This window comes from Gymnodraco acuticeps, unplaced genomic scaffold (genome assembly GCF_902827175.1).
Source record: "Gymnodraco acuticeps unplaced genomic scaffold, fGymAcu1.1, whole genome shotgun sequence".
NCBI lineage: Eukaryota > Metazoa > Chordata > Actinopteri > Perciformes > Bathydraconidae > Gymnodraco > Gymnodraco acuticeps.
The window spans coordinates 551,903-572,922 of NW_022990165.1; the positions used below are offsets into that span (position 1 = coordinate 551,903).

The 21,020-nt window shown below is 39.3% G+C and overlaps 3 protein-coding genes across 11 annotated transcripts; all 3 read right to left on the minus strand.

Annotated features, from left to right (window-relative positions):
* Positions 1-107: 107 nt before the first annotated feature.
* On the minus strand, positions 108-19,549 carry LOC117547098 (homeobox protein Hox-B3-like). Of its 8 annotated transcripts, none has more exons than XM_034217594.1 (6): positions 19,040-19,549; positions 8,783-8,865; positions 7,317-7,540; positions 3,604-3,756; positions 2,203-2,558; positions 108-973 (listed from the first exon to the last, which is right to left on the minus strand). In XM_034217594.1, the coding sequence occupies exons 5-6, from the start codon at positions 2,459-2,461 to the stop codon at positions 408-410; spliced, it is 825 nt and encodes a 274-aa protein (XP_034073485.1). In that variant the 5' UTR covers positions 2,462-2,558; positions 3,604-3,756; positions 7,317-7,540; positions 8,783-8,865; positions 19,040-19,549; the 3' UTR covers positions 108-407. The 8 variants fall into 8 exon arrangements, with proteins under 8 accessions (XP_034073485.1, XP_034073477.1, XP_034073482.1 ...); XM_034217586.1 differs by having other exon boundaries at positions 2,203-2,563; XM_034217591.1 differs by having other exon boundaries at positions 2,203-2,563; positions 3,138-3,756.
* hoxb5b (homeobox B5b) lies at positions 11,651-13,773 on the minus strand. Its single transcript, XM_034217585.1, has 2 exons — positions 13,007-13,773; positions 11,651-12,652 (listed from the first exon to the last, which is right to left on the minus strand). The coding sequence occupies exons 1-2, from the start codon at positions 13,596-13,598 to the stop codon at positions 12,405-12,407; spliced, it is 840 nt and encodes a 279-aa protein (XP_034073476.1). The 5' UTR covers positions 13,599-13,773; the 3' UTR covers positions 11,651-12,404.
* hoxb6b (homeobox B6b) lies at positions 14,236-18,886 on the minus strand. Of its 2 annotated transcripts, XM_034217596.1 has the most exons (3): positions 16,167-18,886; positions 15,139-15,168; positions 14,236-15,048 (listed from the first exon to the last, which is right to left on the minus strand). In XM_034217596.1, exons 1-3 carry the CDS (start codon positions 16,615-16,617, stop codon positions 14,792-14,794), a joined length of 738 nt encoding a protein of 245 aa, XP_034073487.1. In that variant the 5' UTR covers positions 16,618-18,886; the 3' UTR covers positions 14,236-14,791. The 2 variants fall into 2 exon arrangements, with proteins under 2 accessions (XP_034073487.1, XP_034073488.1); XM_034217597.1 differs by lacking the exon at positions 15,139-15,168.
* Positions 19,550-21,020: the final 1,471 nt, after the last annotated feature.

Below are 21,020 nucleotides of genomic sequence, written 5' to 3' on the forward strand. Positions count from 1 at the left end.
TTTAACAAAAAACTGGGAAAGTTGCCATTTATTCCAACACTTTGGTTGCTTTACAGTCGTCTTTTTGTATACTGGCTCCAGAGGAGTATTTACTTAGGAGACTTTGGTGTAATCTCAACAAATTGCGTTTATTTATGTAGCTGAAATAACAGCCAACATTTAAATCAGGGCTGGATGTGTGAACAAAATATTTACAAAAAGCCCATGCGTAAACGTAATACAACATTTAATTAAAATATAAATATAGCACATAAGCCTATACAACACAAATAAATAAGACTCATATTTAAAATAATTCGTCCAATATAAATAAATAAAAATAGCCTACATGCGTCAGAACAGATCAGTGGATTATTTTATAAATTAAATGAAGAATGTTTTTGTGAAGAATGGAGGACATGTGTCTGCTACAGATGAGTCAGTTTAGGAGCTTGCATGATTCTGTCCTGAGTGCATCTCTGTTGGAAATATGACCCGTTAATATCCTCATCTGGGTCTGTTGTGCGTGAGTCGGTGTGCGTGTCGTACTGCATGTTAAACTGCGGGCGGTGCGTAAAGCCTGGAGCGGGATATTTTGAGTATTCTTCCGGGTACGCCGGCTGGGCCTGGTGTTGTTGGGACTTGAGCTGAGGGGAGGCCGGCTGGTAATCCCCGCCCAGATGGACATAACCCAGGCACGACAGAGTGGGGCTGCCCGGGGCGGAGGGGGAGGACGGGGGAGAGCAGGAGGAGGTGAGGCCCTGCACCCGCTCGTCCTTCTTCTGCTTCATCCTCCGGTTCTGGAACCAAATCTTGATCTGCCTCTCGTGCAGGTTGAGCAGGCTGGCCATCTCCACGCGCCGCGGTTTGCACAGGTAGCGGCTGAAATGGAACTCCTTCTCCAACTCCACCAGTTGCGAGCTCGTGTACGCGGTGCGCGTCCTCTTGGAGGCCGGGGGCGCGCCTGGACACTTCTCTTCGACGCTGATGCACTCTGTGGAGACAGGGAAATAAATGTTGAACTGGTTGTAATGACGAAGAGGTTTGTTTTTCTCTTTTGTTTTATTAATGATTTCCAGATCATTCTCAGTTTTTTTTCTTTGCCTGCAGTCACTCAGTATGCTCCTTCTTTACTGTCAGTTTGTTGTTGTATTACTCGACTCTGTTGTTCAAAATGCATGCATGATTAATCAATATAAGGTTAAATAAATAATAAGACAAAAAACATACAAATCCACAATCACAGGGTGATATAAGGTAAATGATAGTCAGAAACCAAACAAAAATCAGGTAGGCCATGGTTGTTTACAAGGGACAGAGGTTGTGGTGTAGCTACAAAGATTTGGTGTGTATTGTTGCTAAAATTAGTCGACTAATCGATAAGTTGTTTATAATATTTTTATTTTAAAAAATCTGAAAATGCTGTTGTCACCCTCCCAGATTTCCCACTTTTCCCTGTTTTATATCACCTTAAAGTGAATATTTTGGGTTTATAGACCGACAAAATAAGACATCTAAAGACACCATCTTGGACTTGAAACCTGAAACTGGGATAGACATTAATCTTTTGTTTCTGCCATTTTACAGACCAAACGATTAATCCTTGATCTGGACATTAATTTCCAGATAAATCGATAGTAAAAATAATTGTTACTTGCAGCCATAAGATGACAGGATAGGGAGAGGAGGAATCTCAGATATTTCAAAAATGGTGAGCAATGAATCATTAGCTGACGAAAGTGGTAAGGGGTGGATATTAGACAGATTTTTCATTTTTATTTGAATCTAAATTTAGATTATAGATTGTAAAGGCCTCCATCACCAGCCTGCTTTAAATGGACTGATTATTATTCCGCCTTATATAAAGTAAATTATATTTTAAGAGAATGTGAGCTACATATTTTTTCTCTAACCCCAATTTTTTATTAGTTTTTCTGTGCCCTTTAATTTTTCATTATTTCATACAGTTCTGTTTTTTCTGTTTTGCTTAATAAATGGGGTGAACGAATATGTGGTTAGGATTCTGATTAATATAATGTAAGCAACTAAACTAATGTGTTTGTCCTCGACTGTAGCTTCAATCGGCACCTGACCTTTTGAACCTGAAGAGGAGAAAATATAAATTAATTTCCCCCATTAAATGTATGAGAGCTCGTTAAAGGGACATAAATGAAAAGGCCTCATTTGGAAACAACTGCTGTCTCTTCTTCCACTCATACAGACCTGCGATTCTCCTGTCGTGTTTCTGATTAGAGGGTCTGGACTCTTTCATCCAGGGGAAAATCTTTTTGCTCACAGGAAACTTTTGCAGTTTGGATCTTCTGCGCTCAAACGTCTCCACTTGCGCAAGTTGTTGTTGTTGTTGTTGTTGTTGTTGTTGTGCGGCTGTGCACCCGAACCCGCCGACAGCCTCCAGAGACTCGCTGAAGAAGAGGTCGTCTTGATGCTGCTGGATGTTTTGTGTCGCACTGCCTTTCTGCATTTTTCCATTAAATGTGCACCGGGGCCCCCTTTGACCTTCTGACGCAGCGCTGGCAGCCAAATGTCACATGGCAGGTTTCCAGAGAGCCCTGCAGCTTCTGGCCTGAGAGGATCCAGAAAAAAGACGGAAGAAAATCAGGGAGGAGACCACATGATCCATCTTATCAACTCAATAGTAGGCTGACATGAATAGCGAGCCTTCCCTGGCCTGAGAGGCACATGAAATAAGAGTTGGGTGAAAATACACCCTGAGAAAAAACACCAATAAGAGAAAAGTCTTTACAATTTGTAAATAAATTAAACATTGTCTTTATATTTCCCCCTAACACTAATTCAGAATGCACTGGCCTACAACCAGTTTTCCTTAGTTTTTGTATTGTGTTGTAATGCAGATAAAATAAGCCAAAAAATTCAGATTTCAGTTTATTAAAAGGAGATTAGTTTGGGGAATTTTTGTTTATCTTTTAAAATAGTGAGATATTAAGGGTACCAAAAGCAAATATGCACATGAATGCTAATTAGTCTAAGGATAAAAACACAGACATAAATAGGCCCACCAAAATAAGTTATATTCTATTATAAATTCGTAAAATATTAGTTTTACTAGTTTGTATATTGTATATATATATGTTTGTGTTTTCTCAAATTAGATTAGATGAGAATAAAGAAATAACAACCTTTATCATCTTAATGGATGATCCTGTCGGTAAGTATTTTTTAAAGGGACATTTTTTTAAAGATCTTCACAATCTACTAAAAATCTCATCCATCTCCATCAAACACAAAATAATACAGACGTCCATTGTGCGCCGTGTTCAGCCGTGTTTCTGCGCCAAAACGCGAAATAAAGGAACAAAACACATCTGATTCAAAATCTTAATCAAACGCAATTCAACACAACACAATTACTAATAAGCAGGAGTTTCGGTGGCAGAGGCACTGAGAGAGAATACAGTTTGGAGGCATGCAGCTTTATGAACTCTGGGTGAACCGCGGCTTGGAGTCAGGCTCGTAAATCATAAAGACACATAACCCAGTCCGCGGCACAACACCCGGCTGCCTTACCTCCACAACCTACATTCATCCGGCACTGAAACAATGCTCCCCGCAAACAAACACACACCAGCTTCCTCTCGTTCTCACCTTTCTTTCCTTTTTCCTTGGATAACCTCCCCAGATTCGAATAATCCTGCAGAGAAAGCAGCGGCTCTCTGCTCACATTAGATGATGATGATGTGGCTTTGCATGCCAGTGGGGTGAAGCAGAGTGGACAGTGTTCCTGCAGCTCACACCGCCCTGCATAGCACACAATGTCAGGCTGTGTGTGTGTGTGTGTGTGTGTGTGTGTGTGTGTGTGTGTGTGTGTGTGTGTGTGTGTGTGTGTGTGTGTGTATGTGTGTGTGTGTGTGTGTGTGTGTGTGTGTGTGTATGTGTGTGTGTGTGTGTGTGTGTGTGTGTGTGTGTGTGTGTGGTGTGTGTGTGTGTGTGTGTGTGTGTGTGTGTGTGTGTGTGTGTGTGTGTGTGTGTGTGTGTGTGTGTGTGTGTGTGTGTGTGAGTGTGTGAGTGTGTGTGCGGGGGAGAAAAACCTTTCTGCTGATCATGCAAGCTCATATATGGAAATAGCATGGCTGTAATAAAGAGACGCTTTTCTATATGGTGAAATGGCTATTATAGCAAGGTGGCCAAAAAAGGCTGAATATGTTTGCCTTGAAAGCGCATTTTAAGTAGATTTAGATAAGGCAAATTGTCTGTTAAAAAAATGCCTCCCACTATCTTTAAAAACCTGCTATATTAAGTTGTATTTTCCCAGTTGTGTGAACACACAAACATCTCTATTTTCGTCCTGGGAACTCGTCCAGAGCTGTTATAATAAATTCAAACATCCCCTTTAGGAGCGATGCCAGCAGATGCAATAAATTACTCCGGCAAAGAAAAGCGATCAGTATTTAGTCTGGATTTTTTTTATTTATTACACATACAAAGTGCATTACGTCTCCTTTGTGTAATGAGATTTTTTTTGTTTTTCTAATTTAAATGAGTGAGTCATTTTGAAGCAGTGAAGGGGAGACAGACAGTGGTCAGCAGCAGCGTCCATTAAAAAGCTGGTTCTGTAATGAGGCCTTGGTTTGTTTTACACGGTGACCATCAGACTGCTGCAGAGCATCGATCTGTCGGAGCTTTGATGTCTCATCTTCATGTTTTGCTCGATCGCTTGGATTGGCTCTGAAAGGTAATATTTAACTGAGTGGCGTTAATTAATGCTAATGAACATCTTTGATCTGTGAGCCGTGCACACAGAAACATTTGAATATAGAGTGACCAGATCTGTTTCAAAATGTTACACGAGCTCCATGCTGCAGCTGCACCATGAGATCTAACTTTAAAAACAAATGATTAAATGTCTCAATGTCACTTTATTAGGTATACATGGCCAGTGGTGTACACTAAGTATTTATGTACTTGAGGTACTTTTACTTTACTTGAGTATTTCCATTTCCTGTTACTGTATTCTTATACTCCATTACAATTCAGATGCAAGTATTATACTTTTTACTGCCCCCTTAACATTTCAAATAAACATGTGATATATGATATTATGCAGTCCTATAATACTAATGACATACATAGTATCTCAAATTGGCTCCAAAAGATAAACATGATGTTAACATTGATGTAATACTGATTATAGTTCCAAAATGTGTCTGAATTGGGCCATTCTGCACATTGAGTTGTTTTACTTTTAGTACTTTGGCTACACTTTAAGTCATATTTTGAATCAGGTCTGTTTTTGTGGAGTATTTACTGTGCCCTTTGACTTCTTGCATAACTAATGCAAATAATCCAATGCAAAAATCCTACAATACATTATCAGTTAAAGGTCCACTTACAAGGACATTTCCTTTATCTAAAGCTATCAGTCACATATTGACATGTAGGTTTTGATTGGAGTAAACATGACAACTGAGCTTCCTGGTGATGAAGGCCATGAGACGTGACGGAAAGCTCTGGAAATGTAGATTTATTAATCACCTTTATGGAGGGTGTAGTGCTGATAAGTTATGTCCTAACAAATCAATGCATCTTAATGAAAACGCAGTTAGGTGTACATACTAATCTGACATGCACTGGTGTATCAATAACAACAACTACAGTGTGCCACTTTGATTTACTTTGACTGTACTTGAGTATTTCCATCTTACGCTATACTTCTACTCCACTACAGTTCAGTTTGAATGACATTTTCATTTATTCAGAATAGTTTTTAGAATTAAAAACAAATAATGGCCTAAATGATATTATGCAGTTCTACATCGAACCAGTAGTATCTCAAATTGGCTTCACAATGATTAACTGTGACATTCAAATGTATTTGATTGTGGGATTTGTTGTTGGTAATATAATATAATATAAATCTGCAGAACAAATACTTTTACTCATGATATTGTAGGAACATTTAGCTGACTCTGCAGTGATGGACTGCAAGTAAATGTACTCAAGTACTGTATACAATTTTAAGCTGCTTGCGAGTATTTTGTAGTTTCTGCTATAGATTTCTATTTATATTGTATTGTGTATTTCTCCTCGAATATATTTACTTGTTCTCTTATAACAGTATAAATCAAAGTTCACCTTTACCAGCTGCAACATTAAATCAATAAATACATTAATGAATTACAAGCTAATAATAAAACATATATAACAAAAGGCTCCAAGAATGTACTTTTTCTAGTACTATTACTCTTGGTATATTTGCATGCTAGTATTTTGGTACTTTTACTTGAGTAACATTTGAAATGCTAAAGTAACCTCTTCCACACGTACATGTGCCATAAATCTCTCTGAAAGGCTAAAAGAGCCATGTGAATACAAAGAAAATCAGCATTAAGTGCGGTGTCTTAAAACCGTCTAAATGGTGCAGTGATGTATGGGGCAGCGGAGGAGAAGATGCAGACTGATATGATAAGTCAGTGTACAGTATAAATATAAATTCATGTTGGATCCCTGCGGCCTGCAGCGGCTGACAGTTATTATTCAGATATGACAACATCCCTGAGCTGCACTTTACATCCCATCTTCATCACCCCGGCGAGCTCCACACTCTTCAGCCTGCCTGTCTAATCTGTGATGGACACACACACCCCCACCCTCGTCCTCGCCCCACACCCACACCCCCCCACTACCTCCTCCACCCTCACCCAGCCTTTCAGTGTGCAGGCCTGCTGACAAAGCTCTTGTCAATTAGCTGCAGGAACCACGTGTCCACAAGGAGGATGTATGCCTCTGAATTCATTCATGGACAGTTGAATCAACAGTAGGAGCAACGTCCCACAGCTCAACAACACAGCAAATAAAATAAAAGACACTCTAGACTTTAAACAAATATGGGTTTAAAGTGCAAAAAAATGCAAAAAGTTACATTTAAAAGTTATTTTGCAAAATCAAAGTCATAAATAAACTACATTTTAAGGGAGCTTTAATGTGAGGCCTGTACAACTCTACTTTATTTAGCAATTATAAGCAAAAAACTTTAATATCTGCTTTATAACAAATGATTTATCAGCAGATGTCATTGTTTATATAAGAATACTGTATGTCATCAACTGTAAGTGTATAAACATAATGAATGATAATATATGCACAGTTGTAATACTAGCCTAAGTTATAATAATATATAATTATTAACACTTCATTGAGTTATACATGCTTACAGTAAAGCGTGACCTACATCCACCTAAGTGATTATTCCCTCACACACACACACACACACACACACACACACACACACACACACACACACACACACACACACACACACACATATAGCCAATTAAACATATATAATTCAAAGAACTTACTTTTCTCTTTGGATCTCATCTTCTCAGATTCTCCGTCCTGTGTGTTGGCTTGGAGCAGTTTGTTGGGGTCCTCCTCACATTTCCCTGGAAAACTAAAACTCCTCCTCGACCATACAGGCGGTGCAGGCAGTGAAAAGAAGATAAATGATGTGCCGAACAATGGCCCACATTCAAGGGCCCGTCCTGCAACTCTCACAGATGTCATATTCTCCAGCAATGTGCAGCTAGAAGAGAAAAAAAAGAAACATAAGAGACTCAACATTTTTGTATGGACTCTGGTGAGGGGCCTGCAGGACTCCAGGCACAAAACAGCACACATTTCCCACCACGTCTAGCATGCCATACAGTGATTATTGCCAACATTAAATAGCATTTCCTTTGTCTTTAAATGATGATTATGTTCCGCTCGAGGTGAAGTGTCATCACCTACATACTCCCCAAGAAGCGAATTTGTGGCTGCTGCTATTTTTACACAAATTCGGATCTACAGGGTATATATAGGTGACAGGAGGTCAGCACAGGAGGAGCTGCAGCTTCTCATTTAATATCACACATTTGAAAACAGCACACTCGATTCAAGGAATTTAGAGCTTTTAAATGTCATCTTATCTCTCTCAACTTTAACGAGACCTTATAAAGAGTCTATAACATACTATTAACAGCTTTATTAATGGTTAGTTAAACATGTATGTGTTACAAGAAGAGTAGAAACATTTTGTGTTTCCAGTTTTTGAAAAAAGTAGTGGAGGTTATCCTTCTCAATTTGGTTATAATAATAAGCTCATAGGGTTATGACTGCCTAATAAGCCATACATCTGTCATTATGAATGTTAATACAATCATTAATACGTTTTTCTTTTTTAAATCAAGCTTGCATTTATAAATGTTAATAAGTCCTCAATAAAGGGGTTTATTAAATTAAGTCTGCATTTAATAATGTGAATAAGCCGTTAATAAAGAGGTACAATGATTAATTTCTGCAGTAATACATGTTATTAAGTCTAAATAAAAGGTAACAATCCACCAAATATGAGGTTCACCACCTAAAATGTTTTCATGTATGGCCTTTATCAAACCTTAAGAATACTTGGTCATGGTTTATTACCCATTAAATACGTTTTTGTTGACAGCTTTTTGGTGATAGTTATTAAAAACATGTTAATATCCCATATCTCAGTATGTTAGGGGTTTATGGTCTTTAACCTTGTTGGTCATATAAACTGAGTGTTGTCTCCCGTTAGGCTCACAGTGCAGGAGGAAATACTCAGAACCTTTACTTAAGCAAATCATGTCAATATCCACTATTAAAGTATTGCATTCCAAATCTTAAGTAATGATTTTCAACAAAAGAAATACTCCAGTATTCCACAGAAAAATGTACCAGGGATATATAAAGACATGACACATACTAGTTTCTTTGTATGAATGTTAATGTTGGAGCTGCTCAATGGAGCTGGTTGTAATACCTTTTACCCAGTGGTTCTCAACCTAGGGGTCGGGCCCCTCCAAAGGGTCACCAGATAAATCTGAGGGGTCATGAGAAGTTGAACTGATGAGGAAGAAGAAAAAACAAGTCCTGTTACACAAACGTGTATTTATATTCTGTACATTTATATGAAATGTTACATTACCTGACCTTGCTAGAACAGTTATTAAGTTGGAAGGGGACTGCTAACACCATACACATTTTTTAACTGGTCTTAAACCAAAAAAGATAGGAACCACTGGTTTATTTTGTTACATTGCACTTGAAATAGATCCTCTTTTCAAAAAAAGAACCAACTTGTTACACAGCTTCTTTCCAGGATAATGAAGTGAGGGAAAAACAGTTTAAGTGAACAAATTACATCCGTGCACTCAATATAATAAGTGCAACAAAATAAGAGAACTAAATATATTTATATTTGTTAAAAAAGCCTCATCTAAGACATACTATGATACAAAATACTGTTTTCTTCATCCACATGTTTCTGTGCCCTGGAACTCTATTCTAGAGTCGCCTAAAAGAGAAAAAACAAATCAATAGCTCAGGTATTATTGTTTACATATCATTATGAGGCTGAACTCCAAACAAAGAGACAAGGAACAAATAGGTTCCATTCTCAGCTCAAAGAGTGCAGGATTAAAGGTTAGTAATAAAGAGATGATGACTGCTGAACAGGCTCACACTGGTGTTTCTGTGTTGTGCTCTGTAACCTCCCTGGCTCTAATGATAGCAGCCTGAGCAGAGAAACCCATCCATCATCCGCCTGCTCGGTCTGAGGCGCCCTCTGCTGGCACAACCCCTGCACTGCACCTGCACACAGCTCACTGCACTGCCAGATGTTGGGCATCCATGACACGAGAACCTGGCCTCACAAAATAAACAACCAAGGTGACATTTGTCTCTAGCGAATTCCATTATTATGATTTAATGAATGCATTCATTTCCACGTGAGAAGTAATCCATTAAAAAAATGTTATTGGCAATAAGTTATTTTATGTAAAAAGAAAAACACATTCTTTCTCCATTATATCTATTCTTATATAACTGATTTTGAAATGTATTGTTTACACTAATTGAGTTGAAACAGAAGCTGCATTAGTAAACAGTGATAACACATATTTTATATTACAGACAGAACCCATGAGCGATTTAAAATAGTGTGTGTGATGCATTATGGTGCCTTTTTATTTACTATAATAGTAAATAATAAGTAATTTAATATGTATAATAAATAAAAGGACAACACTTTTTATACATGTGTTCAAAATATAAATAAAGTCAAAGCAGACAAAAAAGAAATTCTGGTAATTTTACGCATTGTGTTTGCAGTGATTTTCAACCAAAACCACAGTCTCTAGAATTTTAAATATAACAGGAATTAAAAAAAAGATTGAAGTACATTATCTTTTGCGCAAAACACAGCCTTTTCCCCTCTCGGTGGTGACAGTGCAAAGTGTGGCAGCAGAGCTTCCTGCAGTCCGTCTACTGACCCAGCGATGATCCCCACCGCCATGAATTATGCATGAGATCCGGCTACAGATTACCTCTATCAATATGCAATACTCATTACGCTGGTTAAATTGCCACTTAATAGTTATGAATATGTGGAAAATGTCTGGGACCCATATAGCCCACCACTGGTTTTTAACTTTTTTTTCTTTTTTACATTAAATGAGTTTGCACAAGTTTCACACAACCTTCCGTTTCCTGGAGATAATATCATTAGTTTTTATTAGTCAAATGCATATAAGCACACATGGCCTGCATGGACATTTATTTATGTTAAATCAGTGAAGCTTGTGTCCAGCTCTGGGGTGTCCGAGACTTCACCTTTGGCCGCTCGGTGACTCGACACTTCGGGATAAATCACTACTGGACTCGCTCAAGTTCGCTGCGTGTCAGCGGCATAAAAGCCAACAGTTCCAGCCTTAAATACAAATTATTAGATTCTTTTTTTTCTGCAGAACATTTTGTGTTTTGGAATGTAATGGGGTGTTCCATTATTTATTTTAAACAATAAACTTTCAAGTTGGTTTCATAAAAGAGGCCTTTAAAGCCTTTGTTTCCAAACATTTTCCAATAAGTTTGTTTAAAATATTGGAATAGTCAAATAATTGTTGCTCTTCTTCGTGTAGGTGTGTTGAAGAAATAAGGATTTTTTTTTCCTAATAGTTTCAGATTTTTTTAAATGTTAAATTAAGAGATATTTAACACACTTCTAAATACAATTCCGGCCACAATATGTGTATAGTATTATTTCCCAAGTTTTTCCAGCAGCCTAAACTACCTAAACACAACTGGACACTTCCTCCCCTGTCCAGCCTTTCCAGTCCCATCCATGCAGTTAAGCCGTCACTTTCATTCAAGGTTGTGAATTATATAGTACATTGTCTACTCCCCAAAACCATAAAACCAACTTTATGGACCTCACGTGACTTTTCACAGTCTGTAAGTAATATAGGTCTATACAATCTTTGGTAAGGGGGATTTTTACCAACTTCAGCATGGCCTATATGCCTGTAAGCCAAAGCTTTTTGGGGATTTTATCAGCAGCATATTCCCCACATGGCACACACGCATCTCGCTGCAGAAGAGTCCGAGGAGGTAAGTTTGAAAAAAGTTAGATATTTAAGTTTTTGTGTCACTTTGTGTGTGCTACAAAGAGACCACATCTCGTCTAAAATGTGTATTGTTCGTGTGACACTTTTATAATTCTCACAAGTTAATCATTAAGTTAAATTCGGGTCAGAAAAAAGTTGTTACGCAGCTGCTTAAAAAAACAAAAAATGGCGTGATTTAGGCCTACATGTGTTTTTATTCTAATTGATAATAAAGTTTAGACAAGCAATTTGAATTGAGAAACTTTTATTTCCAAGCGCTATGAGTTCACTTACAAATACAAAAAGCTTATTGGCGAAAAAAGCTTACATCACTTGCCTATCCACAGAATAACCCTTTGCACAAAAAAATTGATCACATTGACAGGTTGAATACATTTGCATTGCTCAATAATTATCCTAAACAATAATAATAATAATAATAATAATAATAACAACAACAATAAGAGTTGCACAAAATATTCCTAAAGCTACACAATTGGCTTGAATGGATGTTGGCCACAAGATCAAAAATAGCAGTAAAACTTACACTAAAGCGCTTTGAATGGCCCCGGAATACATTAGGTTTACATTCAATGAAGAGCAGCATATGGTTTGGAAACTTTTTTTTTTTTAACTGTACAATGAATTTACTCCTGTTAGACCGTGAAGAAGTCACAATAAAGAGCTCAAGTTGAAACACCTTCAAGAAAGAGTGAGGAGGGAGGGAATGATAGATAGAAAGAGAGACAGAGAGACAATTAATACCCCCAATAATATTTACATCTTATTTTCCACATCTAAGCTATATCATAGTACAACAACAGAACTAAAAATGGCATTTTTTAAAGACCACAGGATACTTATTTTTCTATCACAATAGCATGCTGAAAGGTGCTGCGCTTCCAAATAGCTTTACAGTACTCATGGATTCTTTTTTTATCATTTATTTTTTCTGAATTATTATAATTATTTTTTGTTTCACTTTCCCCCAAAAAAAGTTATTCAGTTGTGGAAGGCGCTGCCTCCTGTCACCAGACTCATGCTTTTCAGTTTATTGTCCTTCTTCCACTTCATCCTGCGGTTCTGAAACCATATTTTGATCTGTCTTTCGGAAAGACACAGGGCGTGGGCTATCTCTATCCTCCGCCGCCTGGTTAGGTACCTATTGAAGTGAAACTCTTTCTCCAGCTCTAGCGTCTGGTACCGGGTGTACGCGGTTCGGGCCCTTTTCCCATCCGGTCCAGTCATATCTATAATTTTTACAGAAAAGCCACACAGTTAGCAACTGCACTGCAACAACAACAGAGGGTCTTTAAATGTGGCTTCACCATGAGGATGCACAGAGGGGTCACAAGATGGGATGATGCAGAGGAAGCATGCAACCAACACGACACATTACACACTTAACTGTGCATTTCTTATGTCAAAAGAGCAGCCTGCACACATTTGAACATCCTCTCTCATACCTGCAGCCCCGTGTTACAAATACTGTCCTTTTCTCAATCATCCACACCAACCAGCTCACTCATGCAACACTTGACAGATTTACGATCAACGTGACAACCTTCCAAACTAAATATTATTTAGAGGCAGTAAAAAATTACCATGGTTTATGTGCAGTTTCCTCATCCAGGGGAATATTTGTGGGGATTGGCAATCATTTGACGTGGGAGTGGAAGAGGTGGCGTTGAGGTCCTGGTGCTGCTGCGCCCGAGGAGCCGAGCTGGTGCCCCCGCTGCTGTGCGCGCCCTCCTCGGTCTCAGAGGCGACCGTGGCGTCCTCTATCTCCGTGAAATGAGCGTTGTTGTTTTTGTTGAGGTTGTTACCGCTGGAGGTCGAGCTCCGGTCAGATGGAGGAGAGGGGCTTTTTAGTTCCAGCTGCTCCCGGCTGGCCGTGGCGCACGACGGCGGCACCGGATCTGGAGACGAGAGCGAGCAGTTGGGAGTCTGTCTGTAGCGGGCGTCCGGCTCGAATCCCCGGGCATCCTCTCTCACCGCACCGAAGTGGCCGCCGTTGTTGGTGCGGTTCACGGTTAGGTCCATGCCATTGTAGTTGTAGCCGAAAGACCCGGAATGCATGGTGCCAGGGTCTCTGAAGGAGCCGTTCACAGCGCCGTTAGTCCCATAATTTAGTAACTGATAGTCGGAGCCATTTGGATAGCGCCCTGAGAACGAGTTTACAAAGTAAGAGCTCATTTGCTTGGATTTTTAAAGCCTCGATTTGTAGATCTTTGTCGCTATAATCCTGTGTGCTTGCACGATTTATGGATGCAATCATGAATTATAAGCAATGAAGCCCTACTGTACTTTGCCAGGTATGCGGCCAAATATGGGAGAGCGTTCGGGAATCACGTGCCTTTGTTGACCAGTCGTAAATCCTCACTGATGACTTCAAGAGGTAATTCATGCTCCATGGTTACAAATGATGACGAAATAATGGTCGTTAGGCTCCAGTCAATGGTGCCTCCCCGCTGCGCCCCGAGAGCCGCGCAGGCAGAGAGCGCCATCTTGCGGACAGAAGAGGTATCACTCCGCCGGGACGCGCTGTCAGGCCCTAAAGTCATCCATCATTTATGTAACGCGCTCATAATATAGGCCACAAAAGGCTCAGGTAACACATAACAAAGACTTATCAGCCACACGGCCGTAGAGAGTGTCAAACTGGAAATTATTTTAATCTTTACGCAGGTTTTATGTGTACATGAGGGCTTATTTTATAGCTTATTGTGACTACAGGAGCAGTTAAGCGCCCTATAATAACAATGCCATGCCTTTCTAGTTATGATAATAACAATAAGTGTCGTTTTCCTTGTGTATAAATGACGCCACAAGATTTTCCAATATACATCAAAAAGCCTTTATTTCTATATACAATTTCCTAAACAAAATATTGCACACAATATCCAGATGTGCATTGAACACAAGGTGAACGACAATAAATAACATGTAACATTTTTTTTGTATCTGTACAAATGTTAAGTGTTGATGGCACAGCTGTAAACAACAAGACTACTATTATTAGAAGTATTATTAGAAGTATTATTATTATAGGACAACTAACACACAAGATGTACAATGAAGGACCAAAGCTTCTTTTAATGTCACAAAAATAATAATAAAACTCATGTAGGCCTACGATAATGAGGTAACAACATTGTCAAAAACTAAAACACTAAAAAAGTATTTACATTTTGGCGGGTTTTGCATAGTCCCCTAAATAAACACACGAGCACAAGGACAAACAGAGGAGGACCTGATGGGAACCTAATGCAGACATTATCACCGTGCAGAAACTGAAATACAGTCTATCACCCTACACGTCTCTAACATGGGATTTGCAGCACTTTATCTACAAAGAAATACATTTTTATTTTTGAGGAGGGTGTCCTTTAGCTCTTCTTCTCCGCCTGTTCCTCCTCCTCGGGTGTCTTTGAGGGGTTCAGGAGTTTGTTCTCCTTTTTCCACTTCATCCTGCGGTTCTGAAACCAGATTTTGATCTGTCTCTCCGTCAGACACAGGGCGTGGGAGATCTCTATCCGGCGCCTCCTGGTCAGGTAGCGGTTAAAGTGGAACTCCTTCTCCAGCTCCAGAGTCTGGTAGCGGGTGTAGGTCTGTCGGCCCCTGCGGCCACTGTTGCCAAATGGACCTGGAAGAAAAAAAGAATGGAATAAAATCATGAATTAATTATTAAACGTCTGCTTTAAGTGAATTTCGAAAGTATAGGAGAGACATCTACCTGAGAATGCTGAAATCTGTAGTGGTGTGTCTGAAAGAATACAATAAAGTGGTATTTCAGATATGTGGTGTATTTCAACTCAAAACAACATGCTTTTAACATTGAAATATAATAGTTTGTTGTGAAATTAGTGGGAAAATATAAAATAAATAATTAACTGTACTTTATTGTAGGATTTTTTTTAATGTTCTCCTATAAACAGCCCACTATATTTTACCAAGATCACATGATGTAACGCAGAGAGAACTCAAAGGATTATATTCCTTTACACAAATATAATAACTATATTTTAACATAACACGTCTTAATAATACACATAAGACGCTTTATAGAGGCTTTAAAATGACATTTACAAATGTTTTACTCTATAAAAAATAGAAAAAATATCCTAAATGATGTCATCACTATATAAACTACTCTGGGTTGTAGCCTTTATTGTGTGAACTGCGTTGTGCGTAAAAGTGCCCTGATGGTGTATTTTCTCCCTTACTGCAGCAGTGTATTGTTCTATAAGATTACAGTAAGGATGTACAGTCAGAGTGAAACTGCGCAGTGAGGAACAACACGCATACAACGTCACGTTTTATTGTTTAGATTTACTCTTAATTTTTGTATGGGACATTTAATCGCTGCTAGAAGTGTTTCTGCGATATTTAGTATCCCTCTAAAAATGAAAAAAGGCCCATTCTGAAGATGCCATGTGACACTTGGCTTTAAGTTGGAGCTCCGCTTGTGTAGGCCAAGTCTGTGTGGACTTGCGTGTGTGTGCGCGTGCCGTAGTGTATGTATGTGATGATGATGTAGCAGCCAAAGCCCTGAAGGCGCACAAAGATCCGTGCGCAATCACAATAATATCACTTTGGGCTCAGTAATGGCCTAATTATTTGATGTTTCTAAGTTGATTACATATTAGCGTGAGCTTGGAGCTCGCATACAGCTGACAGGTGACTGTGTGCGGCTCGGGATGCTCGCTCCATCACGCGGAGAGCTTTTACCTCCAGGCTGCGTGTCAACAACATTGTACTCACCGGCGGAGCAGGCGTTCATCCTCTGCATCCACGGGTAGATGAGGGTGGAGGACTTGTCGTCGATGCTGCTGCCGCTCATGCTGACAGTGTGCTCCGCGCACTCCACTTTGCGCTGCTCCTGCGTGACAAACAGCGGCTGGTCGTCGCGGTGACTCGAGAAAGCGCACGAGCCATCCGCGTCCTTGTAAAAAGTCCCGACCGGGTTGTAGTCGCAGGGCGCTCCGCCGCCGGCCCTCCCGTAGATGGCCGCGGCAGCTGCGCCCGTCTGCTGGTAGTAGGACGCCGGGTAAACCTTCTCCTGCATGTTGGCTGCTCCATATGTGGCCGCGTTGGAGTAGTGTCTTAACTGATCGGTGTATCCCGAGGAATATAACGGTATCTGACCCAGGAGAGAGTCCTGTCCTCCCGGCAGAGACACGGGAAAAGTTGAGTTAACAAAATAGGAACTCATTGGGTGGACAACGGGGTGTATATACTCCGGAGGAATATGATTTGTTGTCTTTTATAGTCCAAGTGGTTTTGCCATTACTTTATCCGAGATTTGGTTTTTGCTGAAAGGGGGGGTTGTGAGGTGCCACTGAATACAGAGGGGAAGTGTACCATCTGATCAACCGCTGGCCAATCACCGCCGTCTGTGTTTGCACTATTGCACCCATGGGGGGCTCTTGTTGCGCGCAGGGGTCCCCGGTGAATCGAAATGAAGCGCTCGAGCCTATCGGTCTTTACGCACGCTCACGCACACAGAGAAGCAGCTCATAGAAATACACTTCAAAAAAACATGCTACATTTTGAACAATTAGTGGAATAACTTTTCGTTTTATGCAAATAAAGCCCAATAAAGCAGATGGACTCCCCTCTATTATAAACAAGCACGCGTGTAAAAACTCCCCCTTTCTCTCTTACACGCACACAAACACAAACACAATGCAAAAAAAAATTACTTTGCGCATTATTTCTATTCGCGCACAAATGACTGGCTCTCTCCTCCACTTCCTCTAACATTCACTTCCATCTTGTTAAATGATTTAATAATTAATAAACCAATCAAACACTGTATCCTTAAGGCAGCAGCAACATTTCACAACAATCCGTGTGAATTCATCCAAATGATGCAACGACAAAAATAGTGCGTCAATAATGTTTGTTTTTCACTCTTTAAAAAAAAGGTGTGAGCTCTTCCTGATTTCTGATTCAACACCAGCTGTGACTGAAGTCCACGCAGACGTGCAGAGGACACGAGGGAGGACACGCGCTTGCACACTGATCATCATCACCTTCATCATCATCATCATCTTCACCCACCGTGATCAAGTGGGAACTAGTTCCTCATTTTTTTTTTAACTGTGTGAGTATACATGTGAGAATTCAGCCTGGATGATGATTACGTTCCATTTCATCGATGTGTTTACAAATAGTTAAGAAAATTACTTAGATACTTTAAGTGTATTATTATTATTCATATCATTTGTATTATGTTATTAACGTTACTTTTAGTAGCTGTTTACAATGCGATGCTCATTATTGATCAATTAAGTAATATTACTTGCTTAGTATTATTAATAACCTTCATATTTAGTTTGCTCAGCAGTTAAAGCCTTATTATGGGCTTCTTAATAATAAGAGTTTACAGTCCTTTCTTTAAAAACACATTTGTGAATTTGTTAAAGTTGTTATAATTTACATTTATGATTTTTTCCTAATTCATAAAGATAATTTCCTGCTTTTTACATAGCTTTATCTTTGATAAAACACACCCTATTAAATAATACATCATTGAAAATAACGAAAAAAAGCACTGTGTAAATATTTGATGCATATTAGCTCATTAACAAACCTGATTTTCACTCTGCTGTTGCTTTAGATGCAGAACGCTGCTGATGTTTGCGTTATTTTGATAATATCCATTTATAAATCATTTGGATTTTAAATGAAAAATAATATCATTATTTGGCTACAGTCAGTGAACGCCTCCCCACAGGCCGCAGCCTGACAGCTGCTGCAATTGGGCAAACAAACAAACAACACACCCAATAATTATACAACTGCTCTGTCAGAAAGACACACATGCAGTCATTTATTTATACAGGATCACATGGTGTTATATAAGCTCTCATTAAACTGCAGGATCAAACACGACATGTAGAGAAGGGCTGCAGAGGCGCCGGAAATCAGATTCAATGTTTAAAATGCTCATTGACTTTAAAGTTCATGCAAAATGACAAATTGGCCTCAAAGGAGCAAATATAAGTCCAAAATGATACGGTATTTAGATAAAAGAGGTGAAACAGCTCGATTCGGCAGCGAAATATGCACATATGCACTTCTACCACTGTTTTTCAAAATATAGCAATACAATAAGGCAATATAAAATGACATAAAATAGGAGTCATTCTTCTAGGCGAGTAAAGCGTGGATAGATAAAGCAGATTTTTAAGAAAAGCGTGAATCGGCGGTATCATACAGGGCCTGTATGACCATCATCACCATCATCATCGCCACCATCATCATCAAAGTCAAGCCTGTCTGTTTTACAGAAGCCACTCCTGATTATATAACATTTTAAATCTTCAAAAAGGCCTCACATTTGCAACATGCAGGTTTATTTGTACACATTTTATCGCACAAATATCGCTCTGTGGCTCCAGCATGTAACGGGTTACACAGGCAGATCAGCAAGTGGTTGTGAATACCACACAGCGTACGAAAGCACCGAAGAAGATTCTTTTGGATAATTGCCATTTCTTAAAGACTGATCTTCCCATTTGCAGTAATATAAACAGCAGGCCTACAGTGACAGTCCAGCCACAACAGAGCAGCAGCGGCGCACTTGTGTGGAGATAATCGCTGGCATATTAGAAACATGGTGCCCTTACCTTTGTTGATAATCCATCATTTCCAGTGTGGCTGCCACTCCGCGCAAACCTCCTCTCTCCTCCTCTCAAGTCTTTCCCCCACGAATCCCCTACTTTGTTCAAGTGATTTCATGAAATAATCCCACCATCCAGGGCTGTGATGATCCCTCATTTTCCCCCGACCATATACTGTAGCTACAAGTATAGGCTACAGCCACATTAACATGGCGCACATTGATCCTTCCGTCAATTGTTGGTACAAATACGCACGTCTCACAACAAAACTGCGTAGGCGTGTAGCATAAACAAAGAGCCAAGAAAAAGGTTGTGTTACTAGTGTTAAATGAATGAGCGGTGGAAAACAGCAGCTGCAATATAACCTCATGGGAAATAAGTTCCCATTCTGCTGTCCACATGACCGCCAGCGACCAATCCCCGAGCCAGGCGCGTCGTAAACTTCCAAGTCAAAGTTGTAAATTTTCATAAACAGCAGCCGTTTTTGTGCTTCAGACATGCTTTCTCATCGCCATCTTTATTTTCTCCAAGGCCGGACATGTTGGGATTGGATGCAGGATTACAAGGAAAAGTGTAAATAGCCTATGTGGAAATGTGAAGGTTTAAGAGAGGTGGAGATTTGTTCTGATGCGTTCCAGCTTCTGGTTTCTGACTAAAAAAGGTCTGTACATGCTTTGAATTCTCCTAAAATAACAACTGTAGTGCTATCGGCTTGTTTAAAGACTTAAATCAGAGTATAATATACTATTTTGGCGTACATTTGCCAATATAGGCCGCTTTCTTTACATTCGTTTCACCTTCATTACGAGAAGTGCGTCATTTTACGGCTCAAACTCTTATTACTATACTCTTATTTCCTGCTTGTTTAAAATAGTTTCAGGATAAAACCACCAAAAGCTATTTTTGCATTAAAGGCTATTGTGAAATCCCAAAATAGAGGATTTTCCTCCAGTCGCTGCAGAACAGTTTGACATTGACCATTCAGGCCAAAAATGGAAATAGAGTTCGACTGATTGGAATCCTGAGGGGGATTTTAAGGTCACACAAACTTGAGGCGGCACATTCGCCAACTTTTCGATCAAGATTATAAGAGCGAAATGAACAGGAAAGCCAAATTAATTCTTTAAACGTAATTCTTTTTTTTTCTAGTGTCTTATTTCCGTTTTGGGATTGTTTGAAATGGCCTTTTTCAGTTGGCATCTGGTGATTTTCCACAAACAACCAGGATTTCCGACATTTATAGACGCAATAAAACCATAAATTCCTGAAATGCAACACATGCATCCTCCCCTGGCCTCCAAGACACACAAACTCAGACAAAGTCACTTTATTTTCCTTAAAATGTCATACTCGCGGATCAAAATACGATCAACAAAAATTTGCTTTGAAACGTGTAATTATTTCCAAAAGCTTGTCATGTTTATCTTCTGATCTTTAATATTCATTCCTAAAAGTTAGAATAATGAAGCATAAATCTGATCAGGCCTTTCAAATCGTTAGCTTTCGTAATGTTGTAAAAGTTCAAAAATGACAACCAAGTCCTCGGAGGGGCCATGCTTGCTAAAATATATTTTATTAAAACTCTTTCGATTCAAATTAGTCGATAAATGGGCCTTTTTAGGCGCGAGATTGGACATTTAAAACTATATAATGCAAGATACCAATTCGACATATAATAATATTTGTGCACACATTACTGTCCATCTATATTTTCTGAGCTATTAAGATAATATTTACTTATAGAAAAACGTTTCTCACAGTGTTGTTGGATAATTTCGTATTTGTTTTGTTTCTTTCTGTCTTCAGGCTGCGACCAAACAAAAGGAACCGGATGCTGTAAAACTTTATGGCCTCTTCAACTCTCATTAAAGCTTCGAGATGAAACCACACACACTCCTTTTCGATTCATAAGTCACTTTGTAGCAAAACTGAAAGATGTCCGAAAAAAAAATAGGCATGTATTATATTTAAATATGCAACCATAAAA

Excerpts from the sequence above, each read along its gene's own strand:
- LOC117547098 (XM_034217588.1), bottom strand. The coding sequence starts at position 2,461 with ATGCAGAAAGGCAGTGCGACACAAAACATCCAGCAGCATCAAGACGAC. Across the intron at positions 974-2,202 it reads ACACGACAGGAGAATCGCAG|AGTGCATCAGCGTCGAAGAG; the intron begins GTCTGTATGAGT and ends CTGTCTCCACAG.
- hoxb5b (XM_034217585.1), bottom strand. The coding sequence starts at position 13,598 with ATGAGCTCTTACTTTGTAAACTCGTTCTCAGGGCGCTATCCAAATGGC. Across the intron at positions 12,653-13,006 it reads GAAACTGCACATAAACCATG|ATATGACTGGACCGGATGGG; the intron begins GTAATTTTTTAC and ends TAAAAATTATAG.
- hoxb6b (XM_034217596.1), bottom strand. The coding sequence starts at position 16,617 with ATGAGTTCCTATTTTGTTAACTCAACTTTTCCCGTGTCTCTGCCGGGA. Across the intron at positions 15,169-16,166 it reads GATGAACGCCTGCTCCGCCG|ACACACCACTACAGATTTCA; the intron begins GTGAGTACAATG and ends GTATTCTTTCAG. Across the intron at positions 15,049-15,138 it reads ACAGATTTCAGCATTCTCAG|GTCCATTTGGCAACAGTGGC; the intron begins GTAGATGTCTCT and ends TTTTTCTTCCAG.